Genomic DNA, 11,482 nt, shown 5'->3' on the forward strand with positions numbered 1-11,482 from the left:
GAACCTCAATCGCATTTTTGGGATACATAATTGGTGCAGAGGGCGTGGCCATGGATCAGGCCAAGGTGGAGGCTGTGCAGCAGTGGCCTCAGCCGACCACTGTCAGGGAGCTGAAAAGATTCATCGGATTCGCCAACTTCTACCGGCGTTTCATCCGGGGCTTCAGCATGGTGGCAGCTCCTCTCACTGCCCTCCTGAAGGGGGCTCCCAAACGCCTGACCTGGACTCCAGCTGCAGCAGAGGCGTTCCGGACACTGAAACAGCGCTTCACACAGGCGCCTATCCTCCGTCACCCGGACCCAGGTGCACAGTTCATCGTGGAGGTTGATGCCTCTGACACGGGAATAGGAGCTGTGCTGTCACAACGCCAGGGTCAACCAGCCAAGATGTTCCCGTGTGCCTTCTTTTCCCGGAAGCTAAACGACGCAGAACAGAACTACGGCGTGGGTGACCGAGAACTGCTGGCCATGAAGGAGGCGTTCTGTGAATGGAGACACTGGCTTGAGGGATCGGCTCAGCCTTTCCTGGTTCTAACAGACCATAAGAGCCTGGAATATATCAAGACAGCCAAGAGGTTGAACCCACGGCAGGCACGCTGATCCCTGTTCTTCTCACGCTTTTGTTTCCAGATCACTTATCGTCCAGGCTCGAAAAATGGAAAGGCCGACGCCCTATCTCGTCTCCATGACGAGTCTGGGGAGGGGTCGGTAGCACTAGAGACTGTCCTACCTTCATCATTGGTCCTGGCTCCTGTGCAATGGGATGTAATGACTGAGCTGGCTGAGCTTAACGCAGCGGAGGCACCACCACCATCCTGCCCAGCTGATAAGGTGTATGTTCCCCCGTCCCGTCGACAAAGGGTCCTCCAGCTTGTGCATGACTCCCCAGCAGCCGGACACCCAGGTATGGCCAGCACACAGGCCTTAACCGAACATTCCTTTTGGTGGCCCACCTTGCAGGCAGACGTAGCCCAGTACGTCACCCGGTGTGCTGCCTGTCAAACAGCAAAGTCGCCACGACAGCTTCCAGCCGGCCTCCTGCAACCCCTGCCTATTCCACGTCGTCCCTGGTCACACATCGCAGTGGACTTCATTACTGATCTGCCCCGGTCAAGAGGTAATACCACTATCCTCTCAGTCATTGACCGTTTTTCAAAAGCCTGCCGGCTGATTCCGTTGAACCAAGCATTTTTAAGAGTCACTCTGCTTCTTGGCTGCACAGGAAAGTGCCCTCATTGTTTAGTTAACATAAAAATTCCTCTTCTGAACAGCAGAAATGAATCTATTAAACTTTGTTACTGTCAGGACTCCAACTCCCAGCTCCACCCCTGACCACCAGAGGGAACCCTCTCCAGAATACTGACTGCTTCTCACCAGCTGTACTCCATCATCTCCATTAGTCTCACCATATTTAAGCGTTCACTTCACTCATCATCTCCGCGAAGTATTGCCTAGTTTATCCCTAGCAATTTCCGAGCGTTTATCCCACGTCAGCTTACTCGTGTTTTGACCCTTGCCTGTTTACTCGTCTTCCTGTCTAGCTCCTCGTCCTTGACCTCTGCCTGGCCTCCGACTACGTCTCTGCTTTTTCCCTTGTCTGTGTTGGATGTTTAATAAACCTTACCTGCTTGCAAATGGATCCAAACGCCTCCGTGCCTTCGTCACAGTTACTCCACACACGTTTATTTTGTTTTACTTTTTTAACAAAAGACTTAGATTTTGATATGGATCTCCTGCCATGTGGACGTATGTATATTTTAAGGTATTTTGCTGTTGGAATGAGCACTAAAAAGGTTCATACATTTGTAAATGTGCAAAGTTTACTAAACAACGGTAAAGAAAAAAAAAAAAACTTTTTAAAGGAATATTACTAACTCCTGACTCATGCTGTAAATATTTTTGTTACAATCAAACTTCAATTTCATAAACGTTATTGTGAATATGGAGTGCATTAAAACAGTCTCTATTAATACACTGATGTCTTCTAAACAAAAGAGAAACATTAAAAAAAAGATAATGGACGATCAAATGTATGCCTGTTTTTACGAGCAAATCGAGTTGTGTGAGAAGAAACTCAACATTCACAGCCGCATGTGTGTGTATGTATATGTATATATATATATATATATATGTAGACGTGGACAAAATTGTTGGTGCCCCTCAGTTAAAGAAGGACAAACCCACAATTCTCACTGAAATCACTCAAAACTTACAAAAGTAACAATAAATAAAACACCTGTGATGTCAATTAAAGGACACACCTGAGTTAGTCATGTCACTCTGGTCAAATAGTTTTCAATCTTTCTTTGCGGTACCATCATTTTTGTCCGGGCCTGTTTCATTAGTTTGTTTTTTTAAATAATTATGTTAATCAACAATTCAAAATTGATGGCTGATTTTGATTGTTTAATTTTCAAAAATGTTTTATTTATTGTTACTTTTGTAAGTTTCAAGTGATTTTAGTGAGAATTGTGGGTTGGTCCTTCTTTAACTGAGGGGTACCAACACTTTTGTCCACCACTGTATATATGTATATGTATATTGAGTGTAGCCCCTACTAACCTCTGCATGTTCGTTGATGAGGAAGAAAATGATCAAAAGACTCAATTGGAATTTTGTCAATTTATTAAAAGTTGGATCAGACTCGTACAGACATCTCTGGGTCTCAGGACATGCACAGACAAAGGATAGTAAAATATGATTGGTTATAAATGTTTAAGGCAGGCTTTATTTGGCTCCAGGCCAATGTTCTGTCAGAAAAGGGGAAAGCCCCCAGGACCGTAGCACCTTTGTATGGTCATCCTCACCATATTTAAAGCTTGACTGGTCAGTGCCTCGGACCCTTGTCCCGCCAACAAGGTAATTTATGGCTTTGTTTACCAGTGGAAAAGAACTAATGAGTACCAAAAAACTTCCCCTGACTGGTTTGAACTAGTCTTGAGCTCCATGTGGTTAATGTAACAATACTTTCATCAATGTGTTAATAATAAAATATAAATGTGTAGTACAGCATAAAAATATTAAAAAAAATAATAATGTAATATAAAAATCCACATATATACATATACATATATATATTACACATATAAACATTACACACACTAGCCATATAAACAAATATATAAAATACTTTGTGACAGCAATTTAAAAAATGTATGCAATAATAAAAAATATGTTAAAAAATAAAACAATTACTTTTAACTAACATTAAATGTTTGTTTTCTTTACTGTTTTCACTTTAACTTAACACTTCCCTAATCTTTAGACAGCTAAATGCTGGAATAAAATTTCTCGTTCTTGCTGGTCTTCTCCGTGAAGTCCGGCTGGAAAAAAAAAAAAAAATAAAATAAATAAATAAATAAAACAAATCAAAGACACCTTTCACTTTTATCAGAAGTTAACATATACTGTGTAAAGGTTGATCCTTCATTGAATGCATGACAGCAAACCCAAAAAATAATTAGGTTTGGTATTCAACATGGTTTAGGCAAACATAGGATTCCAGGTGGAATTTAAATATTATAAGATTAAAGTACATGGAGAACACACTTCTCAATTGTAAATCTTTATGGTTAATAGGGATTCGGCATATTGTACAATTTATCTAACAGTACAAGTAGATACTGATGAGAAGTAATTACTGTTAAGAAAGAACTGCTCTCGTTGATTATGTTTTTTTTGTTTGTTTTTTTTTACAGATTTTACGAAAAATATATAAAACTTCTAAATTCAATTTGGGGATTTACATGATAAAGATTAAAAAGGAAAAGGAAACAGATGTATTCAAATCAATCAATCAAATTTTAAATGGTAAAAAAAAAAATGAAAGAGCATTTTGTGATTTTTATCTGAGCAAGAAATAAAGCAGGGGTCAGAAATGTTTATGACCTGAAGAAATTTTCTCCTTAACAAGTGTGCCATCACCAACTATAATGTGAACTCTGTTTTTGTTCATCTTTCGGCTTATCCTGTCAGGAACCACCACAGAGAATCAGCTGTCACTGATTCACACAGGTGGTTATGCAGAGAATTTTATGCTGGATGACAGAATCCTTTATTTTAACGGTACAGAGAGATCAAGTTATGCAGCAGAATGAAGAGTCTTGTCTAAGGTCCTACACCAGCCAACCGAGCTATCCAGCCACCTCTAACTACAAAATGTGAACTTTAACGTAAAAAAAAAAAAATCAATATATCTGAAAAAATAGTAATTTATAAACAGCAGGTCAACTAGCTTTTTTTGAACATATTAGCTCAAAATTGTGCTTTCGTAATAATATTGCAAAAAAGAAAATCGTTTAAATAGTATTGCAACTATGTTTTTTTGAAAACTAAAAGTACTGCATTTGTGATTTGTCATACTAACAGCAACATGATTGGATTCACCAGAACAAAATATCCTTAATATTTCTAAGAACTTCACAGCTATTAATGAAAAAATAAAAGCATAAACAAGTGTATGCTTTTGGCTTTTTACATTTTTGTTAGATTATTAGACCTGAGTAACTAATCTAGAAAAATAACATATTAAGTTGCAACTCCATTAATTCTGTTCCTTTTTTTTTTCTAACTCGAGAAGTTAGGAAATATGAATGATGACGAGACATCAAACTGTTTAAGATTCCGAGTCATCTGCTCCAAATGCTGTAGAAACAACAGCTGTGAAAATATATCATTTATATCAATGAATGTTTAATATAGTTTATTAGGACCTAACCTACCATTGATCTTCTTAATGAGGGGTTTGATGTTCTCTGGAGAGGAGATAAAGTTTACAAATGTACAAAGACAGAAATATTAAACATATTACACACGTAGCAAAATGTAATTAGATTTATCTTAAAATAGAGAAAAATACTTACTTGGTTGGGAATTCCCCTCGGGGATGACACCTACAAAGAAAAAAAATACATTAGGCAGGATTTTGCAAACCTTTAGCTAATTAAAAAAGTGTTTGTAAGAAAAACACTTACCGCTCCTGGGGGGTTGATCAAAGGAATATTTTCTGAACCTGCAGGTAAAGAAATTCAAGTAATAAAAAAGTACTTAACTTTTACTGGCCGATTTCTTAATTTTCAAATCTTTAAAACAATTTAAAATTTTATTTTCTGGATAAAAAAATGTTTGGTTAAACATATCACATAAAACATTAAATATTCATAATGTGCAAACTAAGAGCATTTTTTGTATATATTTAATATAATTTGACATATATACATTTGCATGTCTATAACATTTAAGAATGTTTTTTTTATTTTACAAACAAACACTATTCTAAAACAACAGACAAACAACAACAACATCAACCTCTTCATGAATAAGGAAACAAACAACATTGCAGAAAAGAGAGACACTTACTCATGGCAGGAGTTGAAGAAACAGAAGGATTTTTTCGTGAAGTTCCTACAGAAAAACAAAAATTCATACAAAAGAAAGTCAGAGTTTGTAAAGCTTAAACCAAACGTAGAAAACGCTGTTCTGATAAATGTACATCATGTTGTATATTTAAAGATTAAGATCATCAAGTGCAAGTTCATCTAATCAATTAAAAGAGAAATGAGATGAAACATTCTGTGCTTACGATTTCTCTTGAACCACACAATCCCCACTAGGACAAACACAAACAAGACTCCAACAGCAACGCCAACAGCAATAGCTCCTCTTTTATCATCATTTAAAGGAAGCTGTCGATCTAAAATGAAGAAAATAACAATTTTCTTTAATATTATATGTTTGTTTTTCTTTTGACAAGCTTCAAATGACATTTGCTGTCTAAAGCAGACATCTATTTCTAACTTTATTAGTCAAACTTTATCTGTAAAAAGTGCTTCTCATGCTTTCTGCAGCTCAAAGTGCTTTAGAATTAAAAACAACAGTAGAACTGTTCTAGTTGAGGAAATAACAATAAAAATAAAAAATTCCTATTTACCCCAGGTCTTCTCAGCATCTATACCAAATTTTTTATTGATGACTCTGCAAGTGTAATTTGCAGAGTCTGTCCTCAGAATCTCCACATGGTCTCGTCTTTGTAGAGTGTCATCGTCATTTGGGCGAACGCCAGTTGAAAGCAGCCCATCATCTGCTGTTAGAACACGGCCGTTTCTCTTGATCTCCATAGTAATATTCTTTGGATAAAAGCCTGTGGCTAAGCAGGTCAGCACAATGCTTGTTTTTTCTTTAGCTCGTGTTGCAAACATGAACACATCAGGTGGTTCTGTAATGAAAAACAGAAGGTAATGCTATCAGGATTGATATTCAACAGTATGCAAAATATCTAAATTTAGTAAAGCAAAACATATATATACATACATATTTATGTATGTATATGTATATATATATATGTGTATATCTCACATCTAGTCCATTGTAGTGGTGGATAAAGAACAGAGGAAAGCCGTTGTGGTGGATGTGTCAGTATTAAACGATGGTAACATGAAGAAGAAGGAACATGAGAAACTGGAGAAATACTAGGGACTCAGAAAAGAACTGTAGACTGCTTGGAAGGCGACATTAGTCCCCATGGTAATTGGAGCACTCGGGGCTGTAACCTCCAAGCTGGAGGAGTGGCTACAGCAGATCCCTGGAAAGACCTCAGATATCTCAGTCCAGAAAAGCGCAGTGCTAAGAACAGCTAAGATACTGCAGGACCCTCAAGCTCCCAGACCTCTGGTAGAGGACTCGAGCAAAGAGGAGAAAACCACCCGTGAAGGTTGAGAGGGGCGTTTTTTTTATTTTTTTATGTATATTATTTTTAAAATTGACATCTGGAATCTAAGTTATTGGTGAGCAGAAGGCAGCAAAAGGTTTAACATACCGGTAATGGAGGCATTTATGAGCTCTGATGTTGAATAATTGAGGAATGTTTTAATCTTGTCCATGCACTCCTTCATGTCATAAGGCACTATCACAGGGGGGGGTGCTCCAGCCTGGATTACATTTCCATCATAACTGTACATGTCTAGGTCACCCTTAAACTGGAGGGTACCATTTTCATCCTCTTCAGCGAAACAGCCATATAACCACTGAAGAACATGAATGCCTGAGGGGAGATGGAAGACAAACATTAAAAACAAACATTATATTCAGGTAATAAAACATGTGACAACATTTGTTTACAAAATTGATTGCATTAATATTATATTCTATGGAGAATGATTATTTTATTGAATATTGTTGCTGTTATAAATAACCTTTGAGACTTGATGTCTTTTGGCTGATCAGGGTTTTGAATCGCTTCTCTTCTTACTTCTCGTACTCTGTACCTTTATCCCAGTATTCCTGTTCGAGTATCTCCTTTATCCACTTCTGTTTGAAAATTGTCTTTTGAATGGTGCTGTCATAGTAGTAGATCATTATGTCATCCAGCAGACCAATAGCAATGAATTCATGGATGCCTGTCAGGTTCACAGGTTTGGAGAAGACTGTGCAGGTGTGCATCAGATAGTGCATCTCTGCAAATAATAATTATCAAAAAAAAAATGTGAGGCCACAAATCAGACACATACAAACTAAAGTTTCAAAAAGTATTTCAATCGTAAATAAATCAAAATATATATTAGAATACAACTGTAGATATTTATTGTACTGCTCCTTAATATTACCATATTTCACCTACTGTATAGAAGTTTGGGGTAATAATTATAAGAGTTCAGTACATCCTCTCTTTTTGCTTCAGAAACGAGCCATCAGAATTATACATAAAGCCGGTTATCTCGATCACACTAACAATTTATTTTATCAATCCAGAATTCTAAAACTGTATGACCTTGTTGCTTTTTACACTTCACAGTTACTATACAGAGCTAGTGGGAAAACATTACCGTACAATATCCAGAAACAGTTCTTAGAAAAAGAAGGAGGAACAAACTGAGAGGATGCAGGAACTTCAAGGTCAGATTGATAAGAACCACAAAGAAAAGTTTGTGTTTCTGTGTGTGGAACTAAACTCTGGAACAAGTTAAGTAATAAGCTAAAACAATGTTCAAGCATTTATACATTCAAGAAAATGTATAAAGAAACTCTAATTTCACAATATGAAGATAAGACGAGTTAAAGATCAACTGGTGTTTGAAGAATTCCAAATGTCTGACCTTAAATGTGATGAAATAATCAAAGCTTTTTCTGAATGCAACATGAGTTTTACATTATGTAATATGCAGTAATGATTACTGAAAAGTTTACAATCACTATGGTATTGATTTTCTCTACTTGATCCAAAATATGTAGCAATGATTACAGGATTATTGTAATTATGTGTTCTAAAGATAATCAATGATCATTAGATATTGTGTGAATCATTAATGTTTACTGAAAATATATGAGAATTCTTTCAGAGAATGATTAATAAGAACTGTAGTTGATGAAACAATTGTTTGTCTAATGTTTTTGATTTTGTCCCTAAAGAATTTGGCAAAGTCATTACAGGCTTTGGTGGAGTTAAGTTCTGGTGCCACTGACACAGGGGGTTTTGTCAACCTGTCGACTATATTATATGAAGCCCGAGCATTATGGGAGTTTTTGGTAATAATTTCAGAAAAATAGGACTTCCTTGCATTGCTCAGTTGTAAATTATATAAGTGAAGTTTCTCTTTATAGATGTCATAATCTACCTGTAGTTTAGATTTTCTCCATCGGCGTTCAGATTTCCGACATTCTCTTTTTCCGTTCTTTACCAGAATGGAATTTCTCCATGGAGATTTTTTCCTACCAGAGATCACCTTCACCTTACTAGTAGCAATACTATCCATGATATTTGACATGTTGGAATTAAAGCTATCCAACAAGTTCGTTGACTGAATTCCCTGAGAGGGGCGGAGTCAGACAGAAAATCTGCTCGAACATCTCACTGGTATTTTCAGTTATATACCGTTTTGTTATGTCCTCCCTCAAAACATTTGTGTGTACTGGAATTGTGCACAGCAGTGATCAGACAGACCTAAATCACATATGTGGGGGACCACAGATGATCACGTGTAACCTAATATAATTTCAGTGTAAAATGTAAAGATTTTATTTTCAGGCAGTGTGTGGACAGCAAAGGGGTCCTGAAATGAGATGTTTTTTTATTTGATGTGTTAGCGCGAGAGAGAGCGAGTTGAAGCGACTGAAGGCGCACGTGTAATAGCAAAAGTCGTGAGTCCCGAGCTGTAAGTTCAAGAAAAATTAAAGAAAGTTCTGAAAACCCACGCACGTCTTGATGAGCATCATTCAAGAGTGTGCAACACATACAGTAACCTTAGAGATGTTCAGACCTTTGGAACTCAATAAATCAAGAATATTCCCTCTGTTGTGTGTGGGCTCTGTTACATGTTGAGTCAACCCAAAATTGTCCAGAGTGTTTATCAGGTCCTTAGTCCCTTTGTTCTCAAGATTTCCATAATGGATGTTAAAATCTCCAGCCATGATTATACAGTCAAAATCAAGACAAATTATAGATAGCAGTTCACTAAACTCAAGGTTAAATTCTGGACTATATCTAGGGGGTCGATAGATAATGATAAATATGGTTTTGAGTGAGGCCTTCAGCTGTAGGGCTACATATTCAAAACATGGAAAGTTTCCAAAAGATAACTTTTTACACTGAAACATTTCATGGAACAAAACTGCAACCCGAAATTGTTTATCAGGTCCTTAGTCCCTTTGTTCTCAACATTTCCATGGATGGTTTTGTCCTTTGTATTTTATTGCACTCACAAAAATAAACAAGTTCGCATCCTCTGACACCAACTACCGCTAGCATCGCATCAGCTCAGCTTCGGACTATACCAATTCTTGCGATAGTTTGTTTGAGAGATTGGAATTTAATTTAAACAATACAGTCATGGTGAATGTAAGTCGTAATTTGGTGTGATGAATTCAAGTGGTTTATTATGAAAGTAGTTTTAACCTAAGATGAGTGTTGGACTGAAAAATTCTCCCAATTACCTGTGTGGGATTCACCCAGCCACCAGCGAATTTCACCCCCCTCTCCCATTTTTTGACTTGGTATGTTCCACAGTGCAGTGTACTCATTGACTGTAAAAATAATGGACTTGGGGAGCAATGAGGTCCCCCATTGGAAATGCATTACCTCCTCTCTTCGCGGAAGTAGGCCGCCGCTTTCACCGTCACTTCCTGAAACGGATAATCGCCATTTGCAACCAATCTTCAGCGATTGGTCTGAGTCATAGCTGAGTCATGGAATCTACAGGAAGTACTGTCGCCAATCTGGAGTGAGTTTATTGCAACCACTTTCCACGCCTCAACCACGAGACCGCAGATGTAAACAGCTTCTACTTTAATAACGGCGGCTCGGGAGAATTGTACAAGTCATTGCACAAGCCTTTGAGGGAGAACCATTCCAACATTTGATTCTGTCAGCGGTTCTTTTTGGATTTACTTACATTTATTCCTTTTTGTCGAGATAAAAGGAGCATTTAGGTGACGCCGCTGCAGAGCGGCATGCCGCCCCGCCCTCGCGCGCGCCGAAGCTGCAGCTTGTCATTTCACATGTGCTGCCACGTTACAGTCTGATCAGATGCACGTGAGAAGCGCGTTCAGCGGTATTTAAAATAAATAACCATCCTAACAAGTGAACAGCTGGATCTTTTTTCTGTTTGAAAATACGACCAGGTCCTTTCAAGTTTGTCTCACGCTCCTCAGACGGCTGCGTCTAATTCAGGCTGCAAGCTGGAAAAGTGCGGTGAAACTTTGGTTGGTGATTTTATGCGCATATACGCAACTTATAGTTTATAAGCTACAACCAAAACAGTGAAAAAAAGAAAAACGAAGTTAAACAAACAAAAAAGTCCAAAGCACATAACCTCAGAGTGAAATCTATTTCTACAGAGTAAATCCTCATCTAAAAATGTCGACAGCATGCTCCTCTTGTTGTTTTAAACTGCTGCATCGGTACATTCCATTGAGGAAAACAACAGTAGGACAATGATTGGTACATTGTTGAATTGTAAAGTAGGTGTTAAAAGGTCTTCATGGACCCATTGATGAAGTCTGCTCCCATTGGCTACCCGTCATCTGTCAATCAAACCCCCCAGACGTTCGACGTCAGACCCACAAACGCTTATTGAGCCATCTGATTAGTCAATTTATAACTAATAACTTGTGATAATGGAAAAAAATCTTTAAAAAAAATAGAAAAAAGAAGTTAATCAGAAAGCAGCAGAGGAAGAATGATTATTCTGACATATAAAATGACTGAGAAATAACTGTCTGTTTCTCAATGTAAGTCAATGGGACTTTGGCCTTTTTGCAACCCAGTGGTACTTCCTATATGGAACACAGAAGTAGGGGGGCTTGCTCTGTCCAGTAATTCTTATATACAGTCTATGACTGTACTTTAATAATATGCGGGCGCCAGTTTGAGCATCGGCCAGCAGAGGGCGCTGTTTGACAGTTACGTTCACCTTCAGACAACGAGAACAGATGCGCTCCGCTATTCATATTACAGGAAATAAATACAGAATGATTTTTTTCCCCTCATCCGT

The 11,482-nt window shown here is 37.8% G+C and overlaps 1 protein-coding gene across 2 annotated transcripts in view; it reads right to left on the reverse strand.

Annotated features, from left to right (window-relative positions):
- Positions 1-2,519: 2,519 nt before the first annotated feature.
- Positions 2,520-11,482, reverse strand: part of LOC112162571 (H-2 class I histocompatibility antigen, alpha chain-like) — an 11,299-nt gene continuing 2,336 nt past the window's right edge. Inside the window, exons 2-10 of one of the 2 annotated variants that reach the window (XM_036214212.1) lie at positions 7,190-7,450; positions 6,814-7,038; positions 5,929-6,213; positions 5,581-5,691; positions 5,358-5,402; positions 4,973-5,010; positions 4,862-4,891; positions 4,721-4,753; positions 2,520-3,322 (exon numbers count right to left, since the gene is read on the reverse strand). In XM_036214212.1, coding sequence (XP_036070105.1) covers positions 3,269-3,322; positions 4,721-4,753; positions 4,862-4,891; positions 4,973-5,010; positions 5,358-5,402; positions 5,581-5,691; positions 5,929-6,213; positions 6,814-6,955 — 738 coding nt within the window. In that variant the 5' untranslated portion in view covers positions 6,956-7,038; positions 7,190-7,450 and the 3' untranslated portion in view covers positions 2,520-3,268. The other variant, XM_036214211.1, reaches the window with a different exon arrangement.

This window comes from Oryzias melastigma, linkage group LG11, assembly GCF_002922805.2.
Source record: "Oryzias melastigma strain HK-1 linkage group LG11, ASM292280v2, whole genome shotgun sequence".
Lineage (NCBI taxonomy): Eukaryota > Metazoa > Chordata > Actinopteri > Beloniformes > Adrianichthyidae > Oryzias > Oryzias melastigma.